Source organism: Macaca fascicularis, chromosome 7 (assembly GCF_037993035.2).
Source record: "Macaca fascicularis isolate 582-1 chromosome 7, T2T-MFA8v1.1".
NCBI classification, from domain to species: domain Eukaryota; kingdom Metazoa; phylum Chordata; class Mammalia; order Primates; family Cercopithecidae; genus Macaca; species Macaca fascicularis.
The window spans coordinates 91,041,607-91,057,913 of record NC_088381.1 but is presented as its reverse complement, the minus strand read 5'-3'; the positions used below and the strand labels follow the sequence as shown (position 1 = coordinate 91,057,913).

General features: G+C 45.4%; 2 protein-coding genes across 11 annotated transcripts in view; one reads left to right on the top strand and one right to left on the bottom strand.

Moving 5' to 3' along the window:
- The first annotated feature begins 509 nt into the window (after positions 1–509).
- Positions 510–13,268, top strand: HOMEZ (homeobox and leucine zipper encoding). Of its 2 annotated transcripts, none has more exons than XM_005560853.3 (2): positions 510–730; positions 10,140–13,268. In XM_005560853.3, exons 1-2 carry the CDS (start codon positions 691–693, stop codon positions 11,747–11,749), a joined length of 1,650 nt encoding a protein of 549 aa, XP_005560910.2. In that variant the 5' UTR covers positions 510–690; the 3' UTR covers positions 11,750–13,268. The 2 variants fall into 2 exon arrangements, with proteins under 2 accessions (XP_005560910.2, XP_005560911.2); XM_005560854.5 differs by having other exon boundaries at positions 510–898.
- RNF212B (ring finger protein 212B) overlaps positions 4,251–16,307 on the bottom strand; it is a 46,329-nt gene continuing 34,272 nt past the window's right edge. For 3 of the 9 annotated variants that reach the window (XM_045396183.3, XM_045396186.3, XM_073996989.1), the window contains 2 exons: positions 14,425–14,505; positions 4,251–4,503 (listed from right to left, as the gene is read on the bottom strand). In XM_045396183.3, coding sequence (XP_045252118.1) covers positions 4,370–4,503; positions 14,425–14,505 — 215 coding nt within the window. In that variant the 3' untranslated portion in view covers positions 4,251–4,369. Of the gene's footprint in view, positions 4,504–13,923; positions 14,506–16,307 lie in introns of those variants that run through there. The other 6 variants (XR_012415591.1, XM_005560850.5, XM_073996990.1 and 3 more) reach the window with 4 other exon arrangements.

The window sequence follows — 16,307 nt, the reverse complement described above, 5'->3', positions numbered from 1 at the left end:
TCTGATCCATCTCGAGAACAAGTTCCCGGTTGCTTTAGGCGCTTTGTTACTGCTGACGCTGCTGGTGGCGGTTGGGCTCTCGGCTGGGAAAGGCGCAGCTCGTGTGTATGGCTCGGGAGGGGGCACTGAAAAGGTCTTCCTGGAGGGCTTCCTTCAGAAGGAAACAAATTGGGAGTTGTTGGCGGTCCAGACAGTTCGGCAAAGTGCAGTGTCCCTCCTTGGGGAATTTCGGAAGGATCCTGGCCCGGGGTACTCCAAAGGTCCAGCGCCCATAGGTCGAGGGTAGGGGGAGGTACCAGGCACCGCAGCTTGGCCCCAGGGGACATCTTCCCTGCCCCACGCATCCAATAGATGACCCCAGCTGAGGCCCACGCAGCCAATAGCCGACTTCAGCCGAGACCCAAGCAGCCAATGGCCAGCCCAGTGCACTTCGCCCGTGCCCGCCCGCCTGCGCCCACCAATCAGGACTCGGGCCACCTTGGCACCGCCTCTGGACGCCCACCCCACCCATCCGCCCCGCCTCCAACTTGCTCGAGCAGGGCTGGGTAGACCGGCGCACTCCCGGGGGCGGTGTGGGGGGGCAGTCCCGGTTTCGGCCATCGCTCGGGTGGGCTCGGAGCGGCCGCACCGGGCAGCAACCCCACTCCCACTCGGAGGCCCCCTGCCCTCTCCCCCACTTCCCCCCGGCCCATGGTGCGAGGCTGGGAGCCGCCGCCCGGGCTGGACCGCGGTGAGTGATCCCCAGCCCCTTGGACTTCCCCTCCCAGCTCGTGTACGGTCTCCCACCTCTGGAGTCCCATCCCCGCGCTGGTGGGGGGAGAATTCTAGGTTCGAAGTGGCTCGGTTCTCTCTTTTTTCTCCTCTGGACTTTTCGGTTCCCTGTTGTAACTAGGGGAGGGTAAGTGTCTGTGTAGGGGAGGGCAAGAAGGTTGGGTTGGGGCGCCCTTGGCGAGAGTAGGATTGAGATTCGCCTGCCTCATGGGGCTCATCGTCCCAAGTGCAACAACTTTTTGTTCCCTGACCCAGTTCGGAGCCTTCTGGACTGCCTGTGAAATGGAGGATAGGAGAAACATTTCCTTCCCAGGCCCCCCCCGACGCCACACAAACCCCCAACCCCCATGGCTACCTCCTGGCGACCTCAACACACGTGCAGAACCTGGCCTTGCTTCTGGGGGATCAGCGGCCTTTGGGAATGAAAGGTTTAGAAGAAACTGCCCCTCTGATTCCCGTACCCAGCCATACTCAGAAAACCAACCAGGAAACTGAGAACCCGAGTCCTCTGGGGTTCCTAGTGTTGCGTCCTATTCTGAGACTCCTAAACTGAAAGAAGACTCAAGCTGAGACCTGTTTGGTAATGTGGGCCCAGATCAGGAGATTTTTTTTTTTTTTTGTCATGTGAGCCTCTTTCCCATCATACACTTGAAGCCCTTTTATATTACATGATTAGGTTAGATGGTTGTAATTGAAAAAACCAGATTGGGAATTTTAAAGATAATGCATACATATCTTGAACATTATAATTAAAAGTATGTCCATTTCACCAATCTTTTGATGTAGTGGTGAGACTGTTCTTGTGTCTAAGACTGCTGTTCGGAGTTCCCAATTCTCTTTCCAGTGTTAACTACACAGGGAGTCTCAAACCTGGCTGTACCCTGAGAACTTTTTAAAAAACTGTGGATGCCTGGACCCCAGTACAGACTATTGAATCTGAATGGGGAGGAGAGTGGCCTGGTTTTTAAGCTTCCCAGGTAATTCTACAGTGCAGTCTGAGATGAGAGCCACTCAGGCACTTTCATCATCTTTGATTTCCCGTTTTGCTTTATTTAAAGTGAAGTAAGAATTCAGACGCTTTTGAGTGCAGAGTACTTTTGAGATTAAGTCCCACCCCTCAATCTTTTGCAGTTGTCTTGCTCACTCCCAACTCAACAATTTTTAAAATGCATACTCTTCTTTGCGTTATGTCTCTCCAAAACATTTGACTTAGTTTTCATAGGACCAATTTTTAAAAAATCAGTATTCCTGAAGGAACAGTTTTCAATGCAGTGATTTTTCATAGGTTTACATGAGGTTTAATTACATTATTATACAGACACTGAAAAAGTGTGGACATAAGCAGGTTTGTAATCACACAAAACTGGCCCCAGCACACAGGACAACTGAATGAAGCAGATGATTTTGGCGCACTAGTAGTAGCCTACTGGCCTTTAGTTTCCAGTGCACCATGGTATTGGTCATGTAATCCAGTGGGTCAGTTAAGCCAGGCTCCTGGCCCAGGTGAGCATCCTTCCCTTCCACTCTTTCCAACTAATATCACAATTACCTTGTCCCTTCTAAACGCACTTGAATTCCTGAGTATTCCATCAACTCTTTACATTCGTTCACATCAAACTGTTCGTCTTTAAGTGATTACCACTATTGCCTTTGTTAAGTTGGAAGGATATGAGGCAGTAATCCTTAACCTGGCTTCTTGGCAGTCACTAAAGGCCCTGAGTTTACTGTGTAAGTGTGAATGTTTATTTCGGGAAGGTTGGTCATAACTTTCTGAGGGTCTGTAACTTTTGTCTGATTCTCAGAGGTTCATGAACTAAAAAGTTAAGAAGCATATAAGCTGAATATCACTATACATCTTTAAGGCCCTTAAAACTGTATCCCCAAACACATTTCAGGAGTACTTCAGACTGCCTCTAAATAAAGATTTAGGGAACTCTGCAGGATCATATCTCATTTCCCACTTTATTTATTTTTATTTTTTATTTTTTGAGACAGAGTCTCACTCTGTCCCCCAGGCTGGAGTACAGTGGTGTGATCATGGCTCACTGCAACCTCTGCCTCCCAGGTTCAAGCGATTCTCCTGCCTCAGCTTTCCCAGTAGCTGGGACTACATGCGCATGCCACCATGCCTGGCTAATTTTTGTATTTTTAATAGAGACGGGTTTCACCGTGTTGACCAGGCTGGTCTCGAACTCCTGACCTCAAGTGATCCTCCCGCCTCGGCCTCCCAAAGTGCTGGGATTATAGGCGTGAGTCACTATACCCAGCCTTGCCTCCCACTTTAACTGTCTCCTAATTTAACGATAGGCCTAGGTTCAAACCTAAAGTTCTAGAGTCCTCTTTTTCCTAGGACTGTGTAAACACAGAAACTGGAAGTTTAAGACAGTCCATTCTTGTTTGCCATCTGTCCAGGGATATGGAAAGCCCAAGGGGAAAGAAGGGTGTTATACTGACTCAGAGAGAGAGTGAGAATTTTTTTTTTTTTTGAGACAGAGTCTCACTGTCGCCAGGCTGGAGTGCAGTGACACAATCTTGGCTCACTGCAACCTCGGCCTCCTGAGTTCAAGTGATCCTCCTGCCTCAGCCTCCCGAGTAGCTGGTACTACAGGCACATGCCAACACACCCAGCTAATTTTTGTATTTTTAGTAGAGACGGGGTTTCACCAGTTTGGCCAGGATGGTCTCGATCTCTTGACCTCGTGATCCGCCGGCCTCAGCCTCCCAAAGTGCTAGGATTATAGGCATGAGTCACCATGCCCGGCTGAGAATTTTTTTTTATTTTTAAAATTTATATATTTATTTGTAGAGACGAGGTCTTGCTATGTTGCCCAGGCTGGTCTTGAATTCCTGAGCTCAAGTGATCCTCCTGCCTCCCAAAGTGCTGGGAATATAGGCATGAGCCACTGCAACCTGGCCATGACTCCATATATTTTTATTAGTGATTTTTAAGTAGCAGTGGGACACATCTGGCATATTTAATAAGGATACAAATTTAGAAGTTGTTCAGAATAGATACTCACCACTACCTCCTCTGTGCTAGGACTCCTCACTTCAGCTTTTGATTCCCTTCTTTTTCTACTTAATCCAAAATGGACACACAAGAACACAAGATACTATAGTGTCTTTATTATGATTTTGATTACTATAGGGTCTGCCCTACTTGTTATAATTCTCATGAGCCATTCTGGTTATAGTTTTCTCTTAGTTCAAAGCCAGATTCTTCCAGGGAAGTACCAGCTATACAGCTGTGCCTTGATTTAAGCCACCATTCTGTTTCAGGAAGTGTTCCATAACTGGTGTTTTGTGTAAGTGACAACTGGATGCGTATAGTACACCAAATATGTTGTTTTCAGTACTGTATGTTACACTGAAATATCAAGCTGATGCCGAGAATGTGAAGGACATCAAGCCACATAAATGAAAGTAAAATGCTTCCTTACAACTGTTAATACTTATAAATGTGCCTGCCTTATATTCCCATCTGGCAGTATTCATCATCCTCACGCTGAACTGCTTTGTTCCTCATGCTTTATTTTCCTTATCTCTAAAGTGTTATTGTGTCTTTATATAATAGGACGCAAATGAGGTTAAGTAGATGTCAAGCGTTACCATCATAAAGTATTCTCCAACTTGGATTTGATGGTGTTCCCGGTGGGCCACAGTTTCTAAATACTAGTTTAGCACCTGGCCATGCAAGCAGTGCCTCCCAGGCCAGCTGTGTCCTGGATGAACCTGAAAGGGCAAAGGTGGAACTATCACATAGGCAACTGACATACCAATCACAAAGGATCCAAATTATGGAAGCAATTCTAAAGCAGTGGTTTTCATACATTTTTTTAAGCAATAAATACATTCTGAAATTGTATTTAAACCCCAAAATATAAAAAGCATAGAATCATAGATACACTGGTTTCCTCATCACTAGCTAGAATTAGGGCTCTGCAAAAATAGATTGAAAACAGTGATTTTTAAATGATTCAGTCTTTGTCCCAGTTGCCCCATTGTCTAGGAGGAGCATTACTTTACATCAAAATCACCTCCATGAAGTTAAAGTCATGATAAAAGCTGCTATTTACTGAGCCCTTACTTTGTTCTAGTTACAATGTCAAGTGCACTTTTTCATTTAGTAATAAACTTGCTGGGTAGGTGCTTTTTTGCTTTTCTCTTTTTTTTTTCTTTTTGAGACAGGGTCTCTTTCTGTCACCCAGACTGTGGTGCAGTGCACAATCTTGGCTCACTGCAACCTCCACCTCCCGGACTCAAGCAATCCTCCCACCTCAGCCTCCCGAGTAGCTAGGACTACAGTTGCACCATCATGCCCAGCTAATATTTTGTATTATTATTATTATTATTATTTGTAGAGACAGTTTCACCATGTTGCCCAGGCTGGTCTCAAACTCCTGGGCTCAAACCATCTGCCCACCTTGGCCTCCCAAGGTGGTGATATTACAGGCGTGAGCCACTGCACTTGGCCCAAGGTGCTTTTTTTTCTGATGAGAAACTAAGGCTTAGAGGAGTTAAATAACTGCCCAAGAACAAGCAGCATTCTAGAAAGTGTAGTTACATCAATTTGTCTCACCCTGGACATCCATCCCCTAACAGTTGCTCTATGCCCTGCCTATGCATAACACCTAGCACATAGTACTATTGCGTACTCTCTGCACTGTTACTTTGTTACATAGGAGGAAACCAGGCTCATGTAAGTTAAGTAACTTGCCTGAGATCACATAGCTGATAAGTGGCAGAACCGGGATTCAAACTTAGAGGCTGGCCTTATCGAAGAATTTATATTTCTACCCGTCATGCCATGCTGCCTCCATTGACCCTCTTAAGGGGCTCTTCAAGCAGTATTGCTTTCAGGGTCTGCATGGCCTCAGTTGGTTAGATTTGCTTGTTAAAAGGAAATGGTGACATGTATTAAAATGTTCCTGAATTTAAAAAATCATGGTGTACAATCCTTGCTACCACATTGCTCTAAATTTATGGACTTGAGGTTTATTTTTGCAATTCATCATGTAGCATTTACATAGGAATCCTGTCCTATCCTTAGCAGATCAGGAGTAATACTTAAAAACACAGATGGAAGGCTGGGCCCAGTGTTTCATGCTTGAAATCCCAGCACTTTGGGAGGCTGAGGCAGGCAGATCACGAGGTCAGGAGATCGAGACCATCCTGGCCAACATGGTGAAACCCTGTCTCTACTAAAATACAAAAAATTAGCTGGGCGTGGTGGCACGTGCCTGTAGTCCCAGCTACTCAGGAGGCTGAGGCAGGAGAATCACTTGAACCCGGGAGGCGGAGGTTGCAGTGAGCCGAGATCGTGCCACTGCATTCCAGCCTGGTGACAGAGCAAGACTCCGTCTCCAAATAAAATAAAATAAAAACAGATGGGATTCCCCTAAGAGTAAAGGGTGATGGATGTGTTAAAGGGTCTCTAGTGCCCACGCAGGAAGCTGAGTTAAAAATTGTCAACAGAATATTCTGGGAAATAACTGAGCAGTTATTTCAGGAAAGAAGCACAGTCAAGGGCTATCCCTGCAGTCCCCATACCCATAACCCTGGGAGCAGTGTGCTGCTGGGTAGCTTGCAGGAGCTGCTTACAATTTATAATGAGCCTATCCACCTGGTCTTGAGGAGAAAGCTGGGCTGAAAAGATAAGCACAGGAGACCTTCTGCCCTGTGTAGAGGGGGCTGTTAGTGACTGAGGGAGCTCTCTGGGCTCCCTGGGGAGAAGCTGAGCTGTTGGAAGAGACAAAGGCTGGGGGAGGGGATAACCTTTGTTCCAAGGCTGACTTGGAGGAGGAAACATTCCCCTCTCCATTTTCACATGATATAAAGGGGTAGGGGAGTGAGCCTCATTTATCCCAGATCTCTGACCCACATCTCTCATCCAACCAAGAGATGGAAAAAATAAAGCTATGAGACTTGGGCTTAGGGCTTAAAGGTACTGTCAATCACCTTCCCCCAACACTCCACCACCAAGAAGGGAAAGAAAAAAGGGGGGCTGGGCAGAGGACAGTGCTGTCCTACCTTCCAGATATTCATCAGTTGTATTCCCAATCTATTGCTCCACATTCTAAATATAATTATAAATTGTTAGCAGCCAAAGAGTTAGTAACAAGCCAGGGACAATGGTGTGCACCTGTAGTTCCAACTACTCAGGAGGCTGAGGCAGGAGGGTCACTTGATCCCAGGAATTCGAGGCTATAGTGCATTATCATTGCACCTATGCATAGCACACCAGCCTGGGCAACATAACGAGACCTTGTCTCTAAAAAAAAAATAGTGGCTGGGCGCGGTGGCTCATGCCTGTAATCCCAGCACTTTAGGAGGCCAAGGCAGGTGAATCACCTGAGGTCAGGAGTTCGAGACCAGCCTGGCCAACAGAGCATTAGATAGGAGTTCTAAATTTCTCTTCAAAGAATCAATATATCAGTATGTTCAATTCTCTGCCTTCTACTTTTAAACTTAACTTCCTTGTAAAGCAACCTTTTTCGATCACCTGTTCCACCCTGACCCATTCTGATTGCCTGCTGCACCCTAACTCATTTCGATTACCTGCTCCACCCTAACTCATTTCGATTACCTGCTCCACCCTGACTCATTCCGATTACCTGCCCCATCCTGACTCATTCTGATTACCTGCTCCACCCTGCCTCATTCCGATTACCTGCTCCACCCTGACTCATTCTCCACCCTGACTCATTCTCCACCCTGACTCATTCCGATTTCCTGCTCTGCCATAACCAAACCACTCACCCAGTCACTCTCTTTAAATTAGCCAATCGGAATTAGTTTAGTCTGTGCGGTCTAACCCTAGCCAATAGGGGAATGACAGCAGCAGGGGCCACATGTGTCAGGGGTAAGAACCCCTTCTCCTCCCTTGTCCAGGTGTGTGCTCACCATTACTCCATCTGTGAGGGCGCACCCTTCTATAGAAGTAAATTGCCCTGCTGAGAAGAAAAAAAAAAAGAAAATTTTATATTCGATTGCTATTTCTTTTGTGGCACCGAAACCTTATTTATAACAATAGTGAAACCTCGTCTCTACTAAAAATACAAAAATTAGCTGGGCATCATGGTGCACGCTTGTAATTCCAGCTACTCGGGAGGCTGAGGCAGGAGAATTGCTTGAACTCAGGAGGTGGAGGTTGCAATGAGCCAAGATCGCGCCACTGCACACCAGCCTGGGTGACAAAAGACTCTGTCTCAAAAAAAAAAAAAAAAAAAAAAAAGTTATTAACAGTTCTGGCCAGGGGCCGTGGCTCAGGCCTGTAATCCCAGCACTTTGGGAGGCTGAGGCCAGTGGATCACTTGAGGTCAGGAGTTCGAGACCATCCTGGTTAACATGGTGAAACCTCATCTCTACTAAAAATACAAAATGTAATAGGGCATGGTGGCGCACACCTGTAGTCCCAGCTACTCGGGAAGTTGAGGCACAAGAATCACTTGAACCCAGGAGGCAGAGGCTGCAGTGAGCTGAGATCATGTCACTGCACTCCAGTCTAGGCAACAGAGCGAGACCCTCCCTGCTCAAAAAAACAAAACAAAATAAAACAAAAAAAAAACAGTTCTCAGGGCCAGGTGCAGTGGCTCACTCCAGTAATCTCAGCACTTTGGGAGGCTGAGGTGGGAGGATCACTTGAGGCTAGGAGTTTGAGACCAGCCTAGGCAACATAGTGAGACCCTGTCTACAAAAAATTTTAAGATTAGCCAGATATGGCTGCATATACCTGTAGTCCTAGCTACTTGGGAGGCTGAGGTGGGAGGATTGCTTGAGCCTAAGAGTTCAAAGCTGCAATGAGCCATGATCACGCCACCACACTCCAGCCTATGCAACAGAGTGAGACCCTGTCTCTTGAAAAAACAAAAACAAAAATGTACACACACACACAAACAAGTTGAAATTATTGCTCCTCTTGTTTTTGTGGTTGAGTCTTCACTGTGTGATTCTTGTTCCATGAATTTAGAAGGTGAGAGTTGGTGGATAGCTTCTAGAAGTGGGTTTGAATAGGAAAGATGAAGGCTGTATCAGAGCTATGATGGTGCCACTGCACTCCAGCCTGGGTGGCCTGGGTGACAGAGCAATATTATCTCTTAAAAAAAAAACAAAACCCCACCAGCTGGCTGTGGTGACTCATACCTGTAATCCTAGCACTTTGGGAGGCCAGAGGCAGGTGGATCACGAGGTCAGGAGTTCAAGACCAGCCTGGCCAAGATGGTGAAACCCCATCTCTACTAAAAATACAAAAAGTAGCCAGGCGTGGTGGTGGGCACCTGTAATCCCAGCTACTCGGAAGGCTGAGGCAGAGAATTGCTTGAACCCGGGAGTGGAGGTTGCAGTGAGCCAAGATCGTGCCACTGCACTCCAGCCTGGCAACAGAGCGAGACTCAGTCTCAAACACACACACACACACACACACACACAAACACACTAAAAAAAAACTGTATCAGGATCAGTTTTCCTTCTTAACCTCTAAAGACAGATTTTTTTTTTTTTTTTTTTTTTTTTTTTTGAGACGGAGTCTTACCCTGTGACCCAGGCTGGAGTGCAATGGCACTGATCTCGGCTTACTGCAACCTCCGCCTCCTGGATTCAGATGATTCTCCTGCCTCAGCCTCCTGAGTAGCTGGGATTACAGGCACTCACCGCCATGCCCAGCTAATTTTTGTATTTTTAGTAGAGACGGGGTTTCACCATGTTGGGCAGGATGGTCTCGATCTCCTGACCTTGTGATCCTCCCGCCTTGGCCTCCCAAAGTGCTGGGATTACAGGCATAAGCCACCGTACCCGGCCTTTTTTTGTTTGTTTTAGATAGGGTCTCACTCTATCACCCAGGCTGGAGTGCAGTGGTGCAAGCATAGCTCACTGCAGCCTCGACCTCCCAGGCTCAAGCAGTCCTCCTGCCTCAGCCTCCCAAGTTGTTGGGACTACAGGCACGAACCACCATGCCCAGCTGATTTTTAAATTTTTTGTAGTCTCACCATGTTGCCCAAGCTGGTATCAAACCCCTGGGCTCAAGCAATCCCTCTCACCTAGGCCTCCTGAAGTGCTGGGATTACAGGTATGAGCCACCATGACTGGCTTTAAAGACAGATTTTTTTCTTGGAACAACACTCACCAGTCATGTGACTTGGGGTAATTTAACATCTATGGACTTTAGTCCACAGAAAATCAGAATTAAAGCAGGGTCTGATGACTTGTTTATGAAAATTAAATAAGAAACTGTTGAAGCACTTAAAAAGCAATACAACATGATGCAAATAGAAACTTAATTGTTTTGGTGTCCAGCAGTTAGTTTGGTAGAAATTGAGCAATGTGTCAGAAGAGGAGACCCAGTGATTGAGCTGTTTCTTTTCTTATTACAGCTATCTCTGAAGGGCACAAATCAGAAAGCACCATGCCTCCTAATAAAGAGGCCAGCGGTCTCAGTAGTTCACCAGCGGGGCTCATCTGCCTCCCTCCAATCTCTGAGGAGCTACAGCTTGTGTGGACCCAAGCAGCCCAGACCAGTGAGCTAGACAGCAATGAACACCTGCTAAAAACCTTCAGCTACTTTCCCTATCCCAGCCTAGCAGACATTGCCCTTCTCTGCCTACGTTATGGGTTGCAGATGGAGAAAGTCAAGACTTGGTTTATGGCCCAGCGCCTCCGCTGTGGTATTAGCTGGTCATCTGAAGAAATAGAAGAAACTCGAGCCCGAGTAGTCTACCGTCGGGACCAACTCCATTTCAAATCCCTTCTCTCTTTTACTCATCATGCAGGACGGCCCCCAGAGGAGGTGCCTCCTCCTCCAATGCCAGCTCCAGAACAAGTTGGTATTGGAATAGGTCCTCCGTCTCTTAGCAAGCCCACCCAGACGAAAGGATTGAAGGTAGAGCCTGAGGAGTCCTCTCAGATGCCACCACTGCCACAGAGTCACCAGAAATTAAAGGAGTCCCTGATGACACCTGGCAGTGGAGCATTCCCCCACCAATCAGATTTTTGGCAACATCGTCAAAGCAGTGGCTTCTCAAAGGAGCAGGCAGGCAGGGGTCCCAACCAATCACATGGCATAGGAACTGCTTCCTGGAACCACTCCACAACTGTCCCCCCACCACAAGCTCGGGATAAACCCCCACCAATTGCATTAATTGCCAGTAGTTGTAAGGAGGAGTCAGCATCTAGTGTTACTCCCTCTTCTTCCTCTACCTCCTCTTCTTCTTTCCAGGTACTGGCTAATGGAGCTACTGCCACCTCTAAACCCCTCCAGCCATTAGGCTGTATCCCACAGTCAGTGTCACCCAGTGAACAGGCATTACCCCCACATCTGGAACCAGCCTGGCCCCAAGGGCTACGGCATAATTCAGTACCAGGTAGGGTTGGCCCCACAGAGTACCTTTCCCCAGATATGCAACGCCAGCGAAAGACCAAGCGCAAAACCAAAGAGCAGCTGGCTATCCTCAAATCCTTTTTTCTACAGTGCCAATGGGCACGGCGTGAGGATTACCAAAAGTTAGAACAGATCACTGGTTTACCTCGGCCTGAGATCATTCAGTGGTTTGGTGACACACGTTATGCCTTGAAGCATGGGCAACTAAAATGGTTTCGGGACAACGCAGTACCTGGTGCCCCTAGTTTCCAAGACCTAGCAATTCCTACACCACCACCATCAACCCGCTCCTTGAATGAAAGGGCTGAGACATCACCTCTGCCGATCCCTCCACCCCCACCGGATATACAACCCTTGGAGAGGTACTGGGCAGCCCACCAACAGCTACGGGAAACTGATATCCCTCAATTGAGTCAGGCATCAAGGCTTAGCACCCAGCAGGTACTGGATTGGTTTGACTCTCGATTACCTCAGCCAGCTGAGGTGGTAGTTTGTCTAGATGAAGAAGAGGAAGAGGAGGAGGAAGAACTGCTAGAAGGTGATGAGGAAGAAGAGGAGGAGGAGGAAGATGATGATGATGATGATGATGTGATCATACAAGACTGAGTGGGGAGCTGGGGGAGGGGAGGTCTGTTATGAAAAGATGAAACAACTTAGTAACTGTTTAAACAAAGAAACCACATTTTTAAAATTACCTTGTGGCAGAGAACTAAAAAGCTTTGTGTTCTTCAGGGTGGGTGGCAGGGGAATATAGTGAGGGTGGACCAGGGAGAATGACCATAGGGCACTAAGTAAGGCTGGGATTGGATGAGCAGAAATCCAGAGCTCTAACCTTAGTGTAGAGAGTGCTAAGGATCTGGGGAAACCATGGGCTGGCAAACTGCTCTTGCTCACCTCGTGTCTGCTGTTCTTTTCCCTTAGTGTACTATAGAGAGGCCAGACATTGGCTCCACCACTCCAGGAGGATTGGAAAGGAGGAGTAAAGGATTCTGATTTGATTGATGATTCCAGTGCATCCCCAATCCCACCATCTTACCTGGAATATAAGGCTGCCTTGCACCCCGTTTCTGAGCACAAGTCTGTGCATGATGCAACTGACTCTTACTTTTTTTCTTAATAACTGATCATTTCCTAGACAACCAAGATTCTCAGTAAGTCCCAATCTCATCACAAATATTAATATTTCCTTTTCCTCATACCAACTTGACTGTTTCACCTGTTTCATGACTAAATCACAGGTGGCAGAATATTTTTGGGTTTTTTTTTTTTTTTTTTTTTTTTTTGAGATGGAGTCTTGCTCTGTCACCCAGGCTGGAGTGCAGTGACGCAATCTCAGCTTACTGCAAGCTCTGCCTCCCGGGTTCATGCCATTCTCCTGCCTCAGCCTCCCAAGTAGCTGGCGGCCACCACCATGCCCGGCTAATTTTTTTACATTTTTAGTAGAGATGGGGTTTCACCGTGTTAGCCAGGATGGTCTTGATCTCCTGACCTCGTGATCTGCCCGCCTCAGTCTCCCAAAGTGCTGGGATTACAGGCGTGAGCCACTGTACCCCGCTATTTTCAGTTCTTATGCTGGGACCACTTTGCTTTGTAGTTTTTTCTGTCTTTCCAAAATCCTCACTCTGTTCACTGTTTGTCTCAGGGTAAATCTTCCCCCACCGAGCTTGTGAAAAACTTTAATAATTGGGTAGAGAATAATTTAGAATGGATATTTATTGGAGGTGGTAATTAGGGAAGATGTCGTTTTAAAAAGTAGAACTGTGTTACAAAGGGGTGAAAGAGGGAATAGTTTCCCCTTGTTGAAGGACAGTGGAGGTAGGTTCCAGGTTTGGTTTTACAAACCTGATAACTACCTCCTGTCCAACTTGACAGAGACTAAATTTTCATCTTTTTGCTGTCAATTTGTTTCTGAAAAAGAGACTTTTTCCCTCTCTTTATAGGATCTGTCTTAGGGACAGAGGGACCATCGTCTTTAAGTGAATTAATTATTGATGTTTTAGAATGGTTTTCATCAGTTGGGATCAGCTATATGGCAAATAGGTATCATCAATGAGTTAACCATCTAAAAATAAAAGAGTGGAAGCCCTAGAATGCTAGAACAATAATAAAAAGGCCAAAAATAAAATTGTTTCTCTCTCATCCACTTTGCCACTCCTATGGTTTAGGGATTAATGGAACCAAATCCATTAACATTCTAACTCAGCATACTTTTAATTTATTGTTTTGAAGGGCAGGACTTATTGAGGTAAATTAAAAGAAGAATAAAAACTTTAAAAGGAAGTAGTTCAGCATCTGTCACCAGCCAGGTTGTTTCTCAGCCATCAAATGATAATGACTGAAATTTCTGAGGCTTCAGGAGTAACAGAGATACAACAATCTTGGAGGTAACTCCATTTGCTACAGGACAGGCTCTTGCCTAAAAGAGAAGGTGTCTAGAAATGCCTTTAAAATAAATTCAGAGTACCAGAAAGGGTATAGGGCTCCTAATTCAGATACAAGGTCATTCCCAAGAGCTAATTTATTTCTGGCAGATGCCTGCTATTTTCTGTTTTCCCAGTATTTTTGCTTAAGGCCAACTTGTGAGTGGCTAACCTATTTAATTCCTCATTTCTGCCTTTTAGTACCCAAAGTAGAATACATGTTTGATCTCAGTGGTAGTGTTGTTTGCCCATTCCACCATTCTAGAACTTGTAATAGTGATAGAATTGTAGCAATAAAAGGGTGTCGTCTTAATTTTACTATCTATATACTAAACTGAAAATCAGTGTCTCCAACAGTTGTTTTCAATAGAAAGGAAAATTAGCATTTAATAGTAACTAAGCATAGAGGAAACAATAGGCAAATAGAAAATGTATAATAAGGACAAAGAACAGAGATGTTACTTGTTAACATTGGCAATGTGACAGTATATCCATAGCTAAAAATGAAATCCAGAAATGAAACAGTGATGAGTATATGATCCATCACAATCCCCATTCCCAACTCCCAACCAAGCATGATGCCAATAATTATTTTTATGACCTTTGTTTCAAATTGTAGGAAATGAGGGGAGCTACCAAGGTCTTCTGGAAGAGCTATAAACATCTTCCTGAAGCACTAGCCTTTTGTAAGACCTGACCACTGTCCTGGGAGGTGATAAGGGTGAATAGGGTAAAGATGGAGGGAGCATAAGGTATAGAGTGAAACTAGGAAACAATGTAGGGATAAATTTTCCAGGGCCATCACCCCTAATGGGTACTGGAGGCTACAGTCCATCCTTCAGCAGTATGTATAGATCAGACCTTGAAGATGATCTATCTGGAAGTGGTCCATGCTTCTCTCCCACTGGGTAATCCCATCTGCCTCTGTTGTTGGTAGAGAGTCTGCAGCAGAGGACAAAAAGGTAGATGTGGGTGTTTATAACAACAAAAAGGGCAAGAAAGTCTCTCTGAACTCATTGTATGAAGCTTATCGAGACAGACACCACTGCTTTTGCTTCCCCATAGTTTTCTTCATTGCATGATAACTAGTTTTTCCAAACTAGGATTTACTACATCTAATGTGACAGTCTCTGGAACATTTCAGTGGCTATGGTGATAATAATAAGGATGAATATTTGAAAATTATTTTGGAAAATCTGGGACATATGACTACCACACCCAGAGATGACTACCAGGGAGGCAGAGTACTTAGGCCTCTGAGGAGGTGGCATTTCCTTCAATAACTTTAAAATTTTTTCACATTTTCAAACAATACATAGAATAGTATAATGAACTCATGTGCCCATTGTCCATCTTTAACAAATAATTCGTGGCCAATCTTTTATTTCTACTCTCCCACTGTCCCTCCCTACTAAATTAGGGATGCAAACCCCAGACATCATTTGACTTTTCATCCATAAATAGTATGTATCTATAAAAGTGAATGGCTATTTTTAAAAACATAACTACAATATCATCATACCAAAAACTCTCCAATATTAACAATTATTTAATATCAAATGTCCAATAGATAATTTTGTTAAACTGTCTCATGAATTGTTTTTTTTATTTTTTATTTTTTTTTCTACAGCTTGTTTCAGTCAAGATCCAGTTAGGGGCCAAATATTTGTAGATGGTTTATTGAGCTTTTAAGTATTTTTTCCTCTGTAGGTTAATCCCTCCATTTGTGAGTATCTTAGGGAGGACTGTTATTTCCCCAGTGTTGCCTCTTAAGGCTTAGACCCTAATTTCTTTTTTTTTTTTTTTTTTTGAGACGGAGTCTTGCTCTGTAGCCCGGGCTGGAGTGCAGTGGCCGGATCTCAGCTCACTGCAAGCTCCGCCTCCCGGGTTTGCGCCATTCTCCTGCCTCAGCCTCCTGAGTAGCTGGGACTACAGGCGCCCGCCACCTCGCCCGGCTAGTTTTTTGTATTTTTAGTAGAGACGGGGTTTCACCGTGTTAGCCAGGATGGTCTCGATCTCCTGACCTCGTGATCCGCCCGTCTCGGCCTCCCAAAGTGCTGGGATTACAGGCTTGAGCCACCGCGCCCGGCCTAGACCCTAATTTCTTACTGATGAAAATAAAAGGGCATCTTGGAATATGGGAGCAAAATATATACCTACCTTAGTATGAAGGAACTGTCCCTGGGGACACCAGGAGCTTGGAGTGAAAAAAGGGCCTAAATATGCTCAAAATCCAAGCCATTAAAAAAAAAAAAAAAAAAAGGCAAGACTGGACTTTTATTTTTTTATTTTTATTTATTTATTTATTTTTGAGATGGAGTCTCGCTCTGTTTACCCAGGCACTGGAGTGCAGTGGCATGATCTCAGCTCACTGCAACCTCCGCCCCCCAGGTTCAAGCAGTTCTCCTGTCTCAGCCTCTCTTGTAGCTGAGATTACAGGTGCCTGCCACCGCACCCAGCTAATTTTTGTATTTTCAGTAGAGATGGGGTTTTACCATATTGGTCAGGCTGGTCTCTAACTCCTGACCTCAGGTTATCCACCCGCCTCGGCCTCCCAAAGTGCTGAGATTACTGGCGTGAGCCACCGCCCCCGGTGACTTTTCATTTAACAGAACTCTTTACAAACCTTTCCTTGTTACCATGCCCTTTTCTTTTTGTTACTGGAATCGGAATCATAGTCCCATAAATTTATAAAATATTACTCTAGCTGTCTCTGGAGAAGTAAATGTGGTTTTTCCTAGTTC